This window comes from Syngnathus floridae, chromosome 2 (genome assembly GCF_059516105.1).
Source record: "Syngnathus floridae isolate MCC-2025c chromosome 2, RoL_Sflo_1.0, whole genome shotgun sequence".
NCBI lineage: Eukaryota > Metazoa > Chordata > Actinopteri > Syngnathiformes > Syngnathidae > Syngnathus > Syngnathus floridae.
This window is the reverse complement of record NC_142414.1, coordinates 25,994,666-26,007,693: the sequence shown is the minus strand read 5'-3', so window position 1 is coordinate 26,007,693 and position 13,028 is coordinate 25,994,666. Positions and strand designations below refer to the sequence as shown.

Below are 13,028 nucleotides of genomic sequence, written 5' to 3'. Positions count from 1 at the left end.
CCTTCCTCCTCAATCTCTCTCTCCACCGCCCCCCTCCCCTCCCTCCCTCCCTCCGCACGGTGACGGACACTTGCAGCCATTTTACGCAGCACGAATCCAATCATGTCGTGAAAGAAGCTCGCCGCTCACCTGAGCCAGCCGCCGCCAACCGGTGGTCGCACGCAGGCGGTAGGACAGGCCGGACAGGCGGCGAGGACCGGGCAACATGGTGAAAAGAAAAAGCTTGGATGATAACGAGCCGGAGTGCGGGAAAGGAATCCCGTTCCCCATCCAGACCTTCCTGTGGCGGCAAACCAGGTTAGCCCCGACTCATAACAGGTGTTTGTCGTCGTTCTGCTTAAAAGGATCCGTTTGGTGGAAGGTTCTACATCAAAATATGTTTTCAATGGAGAACGGTACCGGTGATGTCACAGCTGGAAATGACCACCGACATTGGCGAATGAAAATAAAATGCATCATTGCTGTAATGCGTCCATTTAAACTGTCATTGTTTTTCTCTCCCTCGTCTTTTTTCAGTGCGTTTCTGCGTCCAAAACTGGGGAAAAAATATGAAGCATCTTGCGTGGTAAGTCATTTTTAATATTGCCATATGAGCAATAAGTAGATAATCTCTTTTTGCTTTAATTCACCTGCAAATCAAGTGCACTCTTCATTTTGCATTTAGCAAATTAGTTTTGCAAGCTCGCTGCCTCCTATTACCCAGGAGCCAGAACTCATATCCATAATGATGCCTGGCCAGATCCCCTGGGATGGACACAGAGCTTCCACTGTCTCCCCCATGGGCCTCATCTCGCTTGAGACCAAGAGGCTTTTGGTTGGTGCCTTATGTGTGTCTTCTGTTCCTCTCTGGCTGCCTCTCCAGTCCTTTGAGCGTGTCTTGGTGGAGAATAAGCTGCACGGCTTGTCACCGGACCTGTCCGAGGCCATCCAAAGCATCTCCCGCTGGGAGCTGGTCCAGGCTGCCCTGCCGCACGTTCTCCATTGTACTTCCATCTTACTGTCCAATAGGAACAAATTGGGTAAGGCCTGAAATAAATGCAACCAAAACTATGTTATCAGGCTGAGAAGATGCAAGTGAAATTTTTGATGTATGTAAAATGGTGGCAACATCAACAGTTGTCATATGACCTCTGGCAGGACATCAGGACAAACTGGGCGTGGCCGAGACCAAGCTGCTCCACACGCTTCACTGGATGCTGTTGGATGCCGCCCAGGAATGCAACCACGAGCCCAGCCTGGGTCACGGTTGGTCTGCAGGTGGCAGCGGCGGTGGCGGCGGCGCCTTCCTGCAGGCCGTGGGAAACCAGGGCTCCTCTCCAGGAGCGCCCGGATCTTGCTCCAGCTCCGCCTTCGGGGGGTCGGGCCCACAGCACGGCAGCTCCCTGCTGGAGGAGGACGAACACGCTCGCACCAAGTTGTTCCACAAAAGCATGGCCACCGTGGAGCTGTTTGTGTTCCTCTTTGCACCGCTCATCCATCGGATCAAGGTCATTTCACACTCTGACATTCTTCCCGAATGGGCTCATTGAAAATTCAAGTCTTGTTGCAGGAGTCCGACTTGACCTTCCGCCTGGTCAGCGGTCTCATAATTTGGCAGCCAATGTGGGAGCACCGTCAGCCTGATATTCCCGCCTTCACCGCACTGATCAAACCGATCCGAAACATCATAACAGGTGAGCGGAAACCATCTTTCAGATCTGGAGATGAAAGAAAGATTTGGAGTTATTTTTGTTTCATTTGCTTCACCAGCAAAGCGAAAGTCCCCAGTCATCAACCAGTGCAGCCCCAGTGGGTCTGGAAATCCTGCTCCCATGGTGAGTGCTTGCAAAACATTCAAAGAGGCAAAGGCTACCTCGCTTATTTTTACAGCATTTTAAAAATAATCATAGTCTGACATATTAAAACAGGTAATATGAATAACAAAAAACTGTAAGTACACCAACATGCTGAGTTGAAAGCCAAAAAAAAACAAAAATGAGTTTTAAAATGATTTAATGACTCAACATCGTTAGGCAACTTTCTTGATTTATTTTTTACATTCTGGGCTTTGTTTTTGTTATAGTTCATTTTTATTGTTTGGTCTGTTATAGTTTTCTTTTCAGGAAAGAAACAAATTATTTCACTCCATCACTTCACATTTACTTTTGGAATTAGCACATTATGATAAGTTTGACTTTATTCAACTAACAATTGAGATTTGACGCATAGTCCCTACTTTAAAACATGTATTTTATTTGCCTTGCCATTTGTTTGCCAAAACAAAAAGATGTCGAAAAACAGCAAAAGTGGTTAGAACATCTTCCATTTTATTACCTCATGATTTAAATGGATTATTTCCCAACTTTGAAAAAAATACCGGAAAAAAAACTGGTTGCTAGAAAATGTCACTACTTGCACAGATTTACAAAATTCCATATCTGTTCCCTACCTTGTTTCATCATTATGGGAAAAATCCATTAACCGTATGATTCATATTAATAATAGTTAATTAATTAAAACTGATGTAAATTGATGATTGTAGATGTGTGTTTTTTAAGAAAATATGTCTGTATATTTAAAAAATACGGTGAAATGTCATTTGGACTGTGTAGTGGAGATGCTGACGTTGATTAGCCCCCAGCATCCGGGAGCAATAATGTGGTTAGCCCGGGGTCGGAACATTCGGGGTCTTTAATCTTGTCTCTTGAGCTCAGCCTTCCTGCTCCTTCCTTCCTTCCTTCCTACCGCAGGGCTTCCAGGTAGTTTGTGAGGCTGGCCATTCCGATTCTTCCTCCTCCCCAGCCGCAGGAGAGCATAGCTGTCGCCGTGGTAACTCTGTGGAAAAAGGCGGACCCTCTCAGCAACCCCCACCGGTCAAAGGACCGTCCAAGAAGAAGTGAGTGGAAAAAAAAGATGCCTCACACAGGAATTTAAGTCAAGACCCCAAATTAACATTTTTTTTCAATTTTTCAAGAGTCAATAATTGTCTCAAAAATCACAGCTTTGAATCAAATTAAGAGCACTGCAATTGAAATGGCATCACAACAAATCACCATTATTGGTGAACGAAGGTCTCAATAATTGAATATAAGCACGGCCTTGTATTTAATTTCTAATTCTTCTCCATCGCCATGAATCTGTCTTTTTCTTTTTTCCACGCTTCCATCATTGCGTTGTTAATCCATCCAATAAAAGCATGTTCCTTATTATTTCCCAACGCGGACGTTGTCAGGATGAGCGATTTGCTCCGGGAACAGCGGCGACCCGCGACGACCCCGGAGCCGGTGTCATCATCTCGCTGGTGACTGAGCATTTAGCCTCGTAGAAATGTCTGCGAAGCGCACAGCTCGGCCCGCCGGGCCGCACGGAAAGCTGCGCTAATGTTGTCGCTCCGAGCGGCGCTGTCTCCTCGTGTCGCATGGCCTCAGTATTTGCCCGCAAAAGCGAGGTAATTATGCTGAAGTAACCGGCTGGCAGTGTTGCCTGGCTTGCTTTGGGCTGCCCCCAGCAAGTCTGGCAATATGCACGCTCCCTTGCCAGACTTTGGGCTCAGTCGGTGCACTTTTTTTGCTTGGCATCTAATGATATCGGATTTCAAAGTCTGCTTTATTGTCAATTTCTTCACATGCCTAGACACAAAGAAATCGAAATTACGTTCCCACTATCCCGCGGTGACAAGACAGTACATTTTTTACATACAAGTAAACAACACAAAAAAAAAAAAAATTCTGATATTGTGTTGATTTTAATATCAGATGCAAAAGAGCATGTGATCAAGTTGGGTTATTTTGACAAAGTGAGGATTTATTTATTTATTTGTTTATTTATTTATTTATTTTTTTCAGACCGATACCAATATGAGAACTCGGGTTTTGAGTAGTCACAGATACCGACCGATACAAAGTACCGATACCACAGGTATTCTTGATCAAATTTCCCCAGAGAAGAATGACAAAGACTTATATGTCGCAGTTTTTCTTTAAAATTGCTTGAAACTTTTCAATTATATTTTTCTCTTTCTGTTAATATAAAGAGTCAATTTAATCTTATTGGGCATCTGTCAGCTTTATCATAAAATGGCCACAAGAGGACAGCTGATACTGGGATAGGAGCGTGAAAATGAGAAATGCGCTATTGAAGGGCAAGTTTTGAATTGAATTAACCTCACAATCATTTTACACCCCCCCCCCTAAACACAATCAACTTGTGGTGAAAGACCAAATCTGTCTTTTTCGATCTACCATGTTCACTTAAGCGGACACATTTCCTCTCCTGTGATTAATACAGCTTAGTCATCCCGCAGCGCCACACATCCCTCGCACTGCCGATGCAGTTTCCATGGCAACCGCAGGCTGCTTTCGCTTGTCTGCGAGTGTCTAAAGTAGGCCCGCGGGGTGGGTGTTGATAACCTGTATCCATGGCAACCCAGATCGAGGGTGAAACATGACGCAACCTCCTTCTGCCGTCCGCCGCCAAAGTGATTCATGTCGCTATCGAGCGTTTCATCCATTGCGGCCGACAAGATGAAGCGCCGTCGTCCATCTCGCCCTCGTGGTATCGATATGTTAGCCCGGCGATGCTCGATACGCCTTGCAGCTGCTGACCTTCATCTCGTCTTATTAACAATGGACTCACGTAGGCTGAACCAATGATGCCGGAGGGGGGGGCTGGCTTTTATGTTCCACTTTTCTCTAATGCATAGGTGTCAAACCCAAGGCCCGGGGGCCAGATACGGCCCGCCACATCATTTTATGTGGCCCGTGAAGCCAAATCGACTTCATGTGTCAATGCGAAATGAAAAATTGAGTTCAGTTTTAAAAAATAGAATTATTGCTAGCAATTTTATTTTTTTCTATTCATGTTTTTATGTATTTATGTCATAATGGACCTCCGAAGGAAACTATGATGTGGCCCGTGACAAAAATTAATATTTTAGTATTGTTTTTCTGGATTCTGATAATGGGTGAAAATAAACAAAGACCATAAAGTAGCAAAACATCTTGTCATAGCGCCACAAGATGTACTTTTATGACATTTTTGTGGCTCAGGATTCATCTCTGATTGCTTTCTTTCCAGGACGTCAGCACCAGCCGGTGTTCCCCCATCCCTGTCTCAGCGCGCCCGCTATGCCACCTACTTTGATGTTGCGGTACTGCGCTGCCTCCTGCAGCCCCACTGGACGGAGGAGGGGGTGCACTGGGCATTGATGTACTACCGCCAACGGCTGAGACAGATTCTGGAAGAGAGGCCCGAACGTGTCCCGGAACCACTGGTGGCTCCTCTGCCGCGCCCGAGGAGCAGCTCCATGGTGGCTGCCACTCCTTCGCTGGTCAATACCCACAAAACTCAGGTAACAGACTCAACAACAAATGCCATACACACACACACACACACACACACACACACTCTACTTCAAAAACGCTGACAGTGCAAAAACGACGAGGGTGATGTTTCATATTTTTAAACCTTGGCAGGACATGAGTCTGAAATGCAACGAGGAGGGCAAATCTTTGAGCACTGAGACATTCACAAAAGTTTCCCTAACTAACCTTCGTCGCCAAGCTGTACCCGACCTTTCATCCGACCTTGGCATGAACATCTTTAAGAAGGTCCGATAAACACTTTTTTTTTAATCAAAAGCACTAAAGAGTGGTTATTAGTGGGAAAGTCAATTTTTTTTTTCAGTTTAAGAATCGGCGTGAGGATCGAGAGAGGAAGGGGTCCATCCCCTTCCATCACACAGGGAAGAAGCGCCAGCGTCGCATGGGCGTCCCTTTCCTGCTCCACGAGGACCACCTCGACGTCTCGCCCACTCGGAGCACCTTCTCCTTCGGGAGCTTCTCTGGCCTGGGCGATGATCGGCGTACTCTGGACCGGGGCGGCTGGCAGGCCACCATCATGGGTTTGCTTAGAGCTCTAATTAAAACGATAACGAACTTTTGTTTTTTTACATGACAGCAAAATTTCTTCTTTTCTTTTTTTTTTTTTAATCCCTTTCTGTCGCAGGTAAATTCACACGGCGGGGCAGCACGGACACAGCCGCCGATGCCGACAGCCTGAGCGCCAAGCATTCGCATTCCCACCACTCGCTTCTCCGAGACATGCCCGACCACTCCAACAGCCACAGCGACAACGCCGTTAAAGAAGGTGAGGACCTCGTGTGGCATCGGAAATCAGAACTTTGTATTTGGATTCAATTGTGAGGAGAATGGTCTTCTTGTACCGACAGTTCGCTCCCAGATCTCCACCATCACCATGGCCGCGTTCAACACAACCGTGGCGTCCTTCAATGTGGGCTATGCCGACTTCTTCACCGAGCACATGAAGCGGCTCTGCAACCCCGTGGTGGTCCCGGAGATGCCCGTGGAGCCGCTGGCCTGCGCCAACCTTCCCCGCAGCCTCACTGATTCTTGCATCAACTACTCATGCCAGGAAGAAGGCGACAACATTGAGGGCACCAATAATTTTGTGCTGAAAAACGGAATGTTAGACCTTACAGTGAGTCACAAAAATATGGGATTTATTTATTTATTTATTTATTTTACGAGGACCCCTTGTGACCTGTTCCTTTTTTGTGCCAGGCTGTGCTGCGTGCCCTCTACGCTGTCCTCAGCCATGACATCAGCTCCAGGATCTGCGATGTGGCGCTCAACATTATCGACTGCCTGCTGCAGCTGGGCGTGGTGCCTGGGATGGGCAAAAAGCTATCCAAGCCCGACAACAAGGAGAACGAGGAGGTGCGAGCCAAGGACTCAGTTGGCCCCAGTCTGGGAGGAGGAGGTGGCGGGGGAGGAGGAGGAGGCGGCGGCGGAGATGGTGGCAGCGGAGGCGGAGGGGGTAGCGGCGGAGGAAGTGGGCAAGGGAGCAAGGATGATGTGAAGAATAACAAGGACAATGACAAAAAGGTTAGTTTGAATTTGGTGGGAATGCAGTTTCAAATTGGAAATCATCACAGCTACGTTCTCCTGGCACATTGGTTTGGCATGAGTTGAAAGAACAATATATTTTCAGTACATACTTTCTATATATATTTTTTTATAATCTACTGTAAGTCCCTACAACTCCAAAATGTTAAAAAGTGAACTCACTGACCCACTAACTGTCTGTTGTTGCCATGGATACACAATCCACTCGCCTCCCTTACACAATGAGTTGGTAGATGGCACACTGCCACCGTGTGGCCACACTACTACTCTGCATCCACACAATCTTGACTGCTCTCCGAAATGGCTGCTGATTCACCCCCACATACCCAATTATTCTTTTTTAAATGTATACATCCTTATACATACTTCTCGTGATAAACAGGAAGAGAGCTCTTGCCTCAGCACTCATCGACTGGCTCTTTCCATGCTCATCAAAATCGTCAAATCTCTGGGATGTGCTTACGGATGTGGTGAGGGACACCGTGGCCTTTCAGGAGATCGCCTGAGGATGCAGGTCAGGGTCTTCTAACAAGCCAGCAAAATATAAACTAAATAATTTTACTATAATAATTTTTTTTTTAACTCTGTCCTGTCAGGCCCAAAGCTGCCTGACCAACCTTTACAAGCTGGACAAGCTGCAGTTCCGCCAGACGATGCGCGACTACGTCAACAAAGACTCTCTGAATAACATTGTGGATTTCCTTCACGCTCTGCTGGGCTTCTGCATGGAGCCTATCACCGACAGTGAGTAGTATGTGCCTTTGAGAGAGGCAGGTGGACCACTTCCTTTCAGTCAGTCACTCACTCGTTATTTCTTTTTTTTATATTTATATATCGTTTTTTGATTGCTGCAAAATTGAATGTTACTTGAAGTCAACAGGAGCAGTAAAACATTAAAAACAGGGCATCTGGATATTTATTAGACCGAGGATTTTCAAAGTTTGGCATGCAAGCTTCCTCTAGTGGTCTGTGAAAGAATAAGTGCCTATGAAACATTTACTTTTGTGTAATACGTTTTAATTGAATCGTTAATTAAGTGTAGGGTTTTTTTGGCGTTACTTGAGATGGAGTTTAAAAAAAAGAAACACTTATTATAATTAAAATAATTAAGAGCATCAAAATGGTTTTAAAAGGCTTGCTTTATTTATTTATATCAATTTATTGATTTTATTGTAGCTTATAATTAATTACACTTATAATTTAGTGTAGTATTTTTTTGGTGTTGCTTGTGATGGAGTTTATTAAAAAAAATTAATATAATAAAATAAATCAAATAAGAATAGAAAATAATCAAGACCATCAAAACGGTTTTAAAAGGCTTTATTCATATTTTTATTTATCAATCGTGTACTATTACTGCAAATGATGCTCTGGATTACGCAGGGACCCATCAAGTGTCGTATTTTTGAAGAAGATGTGTTTGATGAATCTCGACTGTTTTGCCTTTCAGTGCTTTTTCTGTTTCTCTCGCTGCTTGTGCCCGTCTTCCGCAGTCGCCCTGCTTCTCTCCGCCCGCCTCCACCACCTGCTGCATCCTTCCTTCAGTCCTTTCCTCCCTCCCTCCTTCCTGCCTCCCTTCCTTCCTTCCTTGCTCATTCATTTTCGTACACTTGCCAATCCAAAGCTTTGCTCATCGCATCTCCGTCCAATCTGCCAATCGTTTTTATCTCTGCTTGACGACATCCTACAAAATTGAAAGAAATGTTTTGGCAAGTGAGCGAACTGATGAGTGTTTTGATGATGAAATCCTTGTGTGTGTGTGTTACTTTTGCGTGTGTGTTCCCTGGGTTGACCTCTCTGAGGAGGTCTTTTTCCTGACACCACGTACATGTCTGTGCTGGCCTGATGTCAATCACAACCTGTGCCCCGCCTCTTTTCTCTTGCAGAGTACGGCAGCGCAGGTGAGAGGTCCAGGAGGGCGAAAAAACGAAACATCGGTAGATACACATATAATCAATAGAGCATTGATTTTTTAAAGCTGTGATAAAGCCACCTGAGCAGAACCTGCTTCCATCGCTGCCCCTCTCGCTCTGTCCTAAAGTGACAAATCTCGCCTGCAAGTCTAAATTTAAAAATCACTATTTTTTACGTCAAGAGAATGATTCGCTCAAGAGCAGGCCTTAGTCACTTGCATGTATTACTTCTTTCCTTACCCAGAATCCTTTTCAGTTTGCTCCCCCCCCTCCCCCTCCCATATGCTGTACAGACCCGTTTGTTTTGCCCCCTATTATCCCAACTTGTTGTACGCAATAATCGTTTTCTGTCTTGTTCTGCTGACTAAACCACCCCTGTGTGATCCATGGTCTTTTCCACTCCTTCTGGTTTTTTTTTTTTTTTTGGTTTTTTTTGTCTCCAGACAAGGCAGGCTTTGGGAATAATTTCACCACGGGAGACAACAAGTCCCTGGCGCAGAACATGGAGGCGGTGGTGGTGGGTTGCATGTTCAAGTCGCTGATCACACGCTGCGCCTCCACAACGCATGAGCTTCACAGTCCCGAGAATCTGGTGGGTGCTTGAGTTTTACTCCTCACTGCATCAAAATGAAATTGAATGATTCTGCATCATTAACATGAGAAGGCATTTTTGATTGGTCTGTTTTTTTTTTCCTGGTAACACACATTTTTAAAAATAAGTGTATTCGATTTTGGAAAAATATGGACCATGCAAAGATGCTTTCAATATGAAAAAAAAAAAAAAAATTGCTTCATGGTGCTGTCCTCCTCCTTGACAGGGCCTGTATTGTGACATCCGCCAGCTAGTGCAGTTCATCAAGGAGGCACACGGAAATGTTTTTCGGCGAGTGGCTCTGAGCGCCCTCCTGGACAGCGCCGAGAAGGTCACAGCCACCAAAAAACCTGATGAGAAAGATGAGAGCAAACTGCAAGGTCCAAGAAGGTACTGGAAAGAAATGCGTCGTTGAGACAAATAATCCAAAAAACATTTAAAAGATGAATTCTCGTTCACTCTTCTGCATCTCATCGCTGCTTGCTTTATTGTCTGTCCTGTTTGTGTTTGTCTTTTTTGCATGGGGCTAAATGCTACTTGTTTGTGTATTTGTCCTTGGCCAGACAAAGTGTAGAGCAAACTGGGCGTGTGGGTGGATTTTTTTTTTTTTTTTGTATTATGCTAGTCTTTAGTTTTGAGACTTTGGGAGCGTTGTGGAAGACACCATTCCAACAATAGTGGTGGGGGTGTTTTTAAAATATTTTGAAGATAAAGGTAATTTAATTTGTTGAATTAATGATTCAGGCAGTGTCATCTTTTCTTGAAGAAACTAATAATCTGCAGGGCAAAAAAAGAAAAAAGGTGGAAGTAAGAGTCGGAATGGTCTTTTGGTCATCTCAGATAGATGAGTGGCCTGAGCGCTGTTTGTTTTTTTTGTTTTTTTGTTGGGGTGTGTGCGTGCAGGTCAGAAGCGGGTGTGTCCGGGGAGAAGGGTCAGGTGTCCAGTGCTGCTGATGAGTGTCGCAGTTACATCTCCAGCAGACCCCCCCAGACCCCCGAACAGTGAGTCTTCACCTCATCATCATTGTGGCCCCATCCATGTCATGCCGGCTGTCATCTCTCTGCTATCAAACAGTTGACTTGAGGAAGATGGTTTTTATTTTATTTTATTTTAATTTATTTATTTATTTAATTTTATTTTGAAGTTTGAATACATCCCCATGACTCTCTTCATCTGTGTGTCCAGTGAGGAGCAGATCCCAGGAGCTTTGTTGGGCAGGAAAGACTTTTGGAGGAAGATGTTTAAGTCGCAGAGTGCCGCCAGCGACACCAGCAGCCAATCGGAACAGGACACCTCAGAATGCACCACCGCCCATTCTGGTACCACCACGGATCGTCGCTCCCGATCAAGATCCCGGCGGATTTCACTTCGCAAGAAACTGAAATTGCCCATTGGTAGGTGCAGCCACCCAGATTTTTATGACCAAAAAAAAACCAAATGACTTCAATCAGTCCGCATGTGTATCTGTCCTAAATTCTATTTCTCCGTGTTTAACCAAAACCAAATCATCACATTTCACATGAGATTCAGGAATGTCTCTCCACATCCATGAAAGCTCACCTCGTCCACCCTTACATGTTCCTTTTTTGCACCTCAGCATGCCGCAGGAGCACTCACCTACCACTCACCTTCTCTGTCTTCCGTATGTGCAAGTGGATCCATCTTCATCTTATCATCTTTGTCGTCTGTGTTGGTGTTGCTGGCGTGCATGCCCAGACTGGAGTCTCTATGTATCTGTACTGTATATGCATGGATGTATATTAGGGACGGGTCGATACCAGCTTTATTTATTGGTATCGGTACCCGCGATGTTGGCCGAGACCACTATCCGCCATCTTATGGCTGTTTGATGATCAGGAAATAGGAATTATTATATAAAATTCTCTATATATTTATTAATTAATTTTATATTTATTTTATTTAGATAGATAGATAGATAGATAGATAGATAGATAGATAGATAGATAGATAGATAGATAGATAGATAGATAGATAGATAGATAGATAGATAGATAGAATTTTACGTTTATTTTATTGTATATATATACATAAATAATCTCCAAAGAAGGCTAATAAAAAAAAGGAAACCATGCACGCAAAAAAAAAAGGCCTGTTCAAATTCATTTTTCGGCCACAGGTGGCAGTAGTGATTAGAAAATCCCACGGAGTGCAGCTTCAACTGATACATTGAGCCTTCTTATTTTTCCCCATAAAAATTAAGTGTTTTAATTCAGGATGACCTAACTAGTTAACGTTATTGGTCTGGCTTCTTTCCATTGCATGTTTTTTGTGAATGCTGTCCATCTTCTCCACGCTGGTGTCTTGCAGCCGCCCGTGTACGTGCTTTGTAAATTCTAGCTGACATCAGTCCGGAGTATGCGCTAATATATTTCATTCATGCTGTTCCCCAGGCAACTGGCTGAAGCGTTCCTCTCTTTCTGGACTTACCGACGGTGTGGAGGACCTATTGGATATCAGCTCTGTCGATCGACTCTCTTTCATTCGGCAAAGTTCAAAGGTCAGGAAGGATGACACTGCTTTTGTTTTTATTATTATTTTGTTATGCCTTCAAAAAAATCCTCATCTTCTGTTGCACGAACAGGTGAAGTTCACCAGCGCAGTCAAGCTGTCAGAGGGCGTCGCCGCCGGGCCGGAATACAGCAGGGACGAGGAAGAGAATTTCTTCAAGCGGCTCGGTAAATGGAGGTCTGGCAGGAGGAATCCATCCAAGCTTCACCACACAGAAGAGAAAGATGGTAGACCCCCCTCCCCCTCACCCACTCACTGCCCTCCCCGACCCATACCTCTGCCTTCTTGCTGCATTTTTGGAAAGGGCTGTAAATGTTGCATTGCATGCATGTCCCACTCCATCCCCCAAAACACCCCAGCCCTCCCTCCCCCCCATTTGCTCTTAACTGTAATTTGGATTTTTTCAACCATCTTTCTGGTGTGGTGTGGTTCATACATGTTGCTTTTAGCGCCTTCTCTGCTTCCGATGAATGACAAAATAGGCAAAAAATGATTCATCATCTGTCAGTGGCTCTTAAACGTGTTTTGTCAAATGGATGTGTTCAGTCAAATCCATTTTTTTTATTTTTTTGTCCAGGACCGCATGGTTTCCAGGAGCGTCTTGCCGCCAGTCAGGAGGCCATTAAAAATAAAAATGTGGTGAATTTAGGTGCAATTCGACAAGGCATGAAACGCTTCCAGTTTCTTCTCAACTGCTGCGAGCCCGGGACCATTCCCGACGCGTCCATCCTCGCCGCCGCTCTGGACCTGGTACTCGTCGTCATCAGTCCCGTTTTATTTATCTCCCCCCGGCTTGACTTTGTCCTCTGCTCTTCCCAGGAAGCGCCCATCGTGGCTCGGGCATCCCTCTTCCTTGAATGCGCCCGATTTGTCCATCGCTGTAACCGTGGCAACTGGCCAGAGTGGATGAAGGGCCATCATGTTAACATCACCAAAAGAGGCCTGTCCAGAGGACGATCGCCCATAGTCGGCAATAAAAGGAATCAGAAGCTCCAGTGGAATGCGGCAAAACATTTCTGCCAATGGGGAGATGTGAGTCGATGTTCTCAAACATTTTCCGGAGGGATTTTTTTTTCCAAAAATTGGAG

At 45.0% G+C, this 13,028-nt stretch overlaps 1 protein-coding gene across 14 annotated transcripts in view; it reads left to right on the top strand.

Moving 5' to 3' along the window:
* The first annotated feature begins 56 nt into the window (after window positions 1-56).
* Window positions 57-13,028, top strand: part of unc80 (unc-80 homolog (C. elegans)) — a 28,749-nt gene continuing 15,777 nt past the window's right edge. For 7 of the 14 annotated variants that reach the window (XR_015857057.1, XM_088368493.1, XM_088368499.1 and 4 more), the window contains exons 1-24: window positions 57-297; window positions 517-565; window positions 863-1,019; window positions 1,138-1,487; window positions 1,550-1,673; window positions 1,750-1,814; window positions 2,730-2,875; window positions 5,056-5,329; window positions 5,454-5,588; window positions 5,665-5,881; window positions 5,986-6,126; window positions 6,209-6,477; window positions 6,561-6,884; window positions 7,288-7,419; window positions 7,502-7,649; window positions 8,792-8,842; window positions 9,262-9,410; window positions 9,637-9,800; window positions 10,314-10,412; window positions 10,597-10,805; window positions 11,823-11,929; window positions 12,014-12,167; window positions 12,518-12,690; window positions 12,760-12,972. Coding sequence is in view for 13 of the 14 variants with exons in the window: in XM_088368493.1 (XP_088224619.1) it covers window positions 206-297; window positions 517-565; window positions 863-1,019; window positions 1,138-1,487; window positions 1,550-1,673; window positions 1,750-1,814; window positions 2,730-2,875; window positions 5,056-5,329; window positions 5,454-5,588; window positions 5,665-5,881; window positions 5,986-6,126; window positions 6,209-6,477; window positions 6,561-6,884; window positions 7,288-7,419; window positions 7,502-7,649; window positions 8,792-8,842; window positions 9,262-9,410; window positions 9,637-9,800; window positions 10,314-10,412; window positions 10,597-10,805; window positions 11,823-11,929; window positions 12,014-12,167; window positions 12,518-12,690; window positions 12,760-12,972 (3,942 nt within the window). In the remaining variant the exon portion in view is untranslated. The remainder of the gene's footprint in view (window positions 298-516; window positions 566-862; window positions 1,020-1,137; window positions 1,488-1,549; window positions 1,674-1,749; window positions 1,815-2,729; window positions 2,876-5,055; window positions 5,330-5,453; window positions 5,589-5,664; window positions 5,882-5,985; window positions 6,127-6,208; window positions 6,478-6,560; window positions 6,885-7,287; window positions 7,420-7,501; window positions 7,650-8,791; window positions 8,843-9,261; window positions 9,411-9,636; window positions 9,801-10,313; window positions 10,413-10,596; window positions 10,806-11,822; window positions 11,930-12,013; window positions 12,168-12,517; window positions 12,691-12,759; window positions 12,973-13,028) is intronic. The other 7 variants (XM_088368503.1, XM_088368502.1, XM_088368505.1 and 4 more) reach the window with 4 other exon arrangements.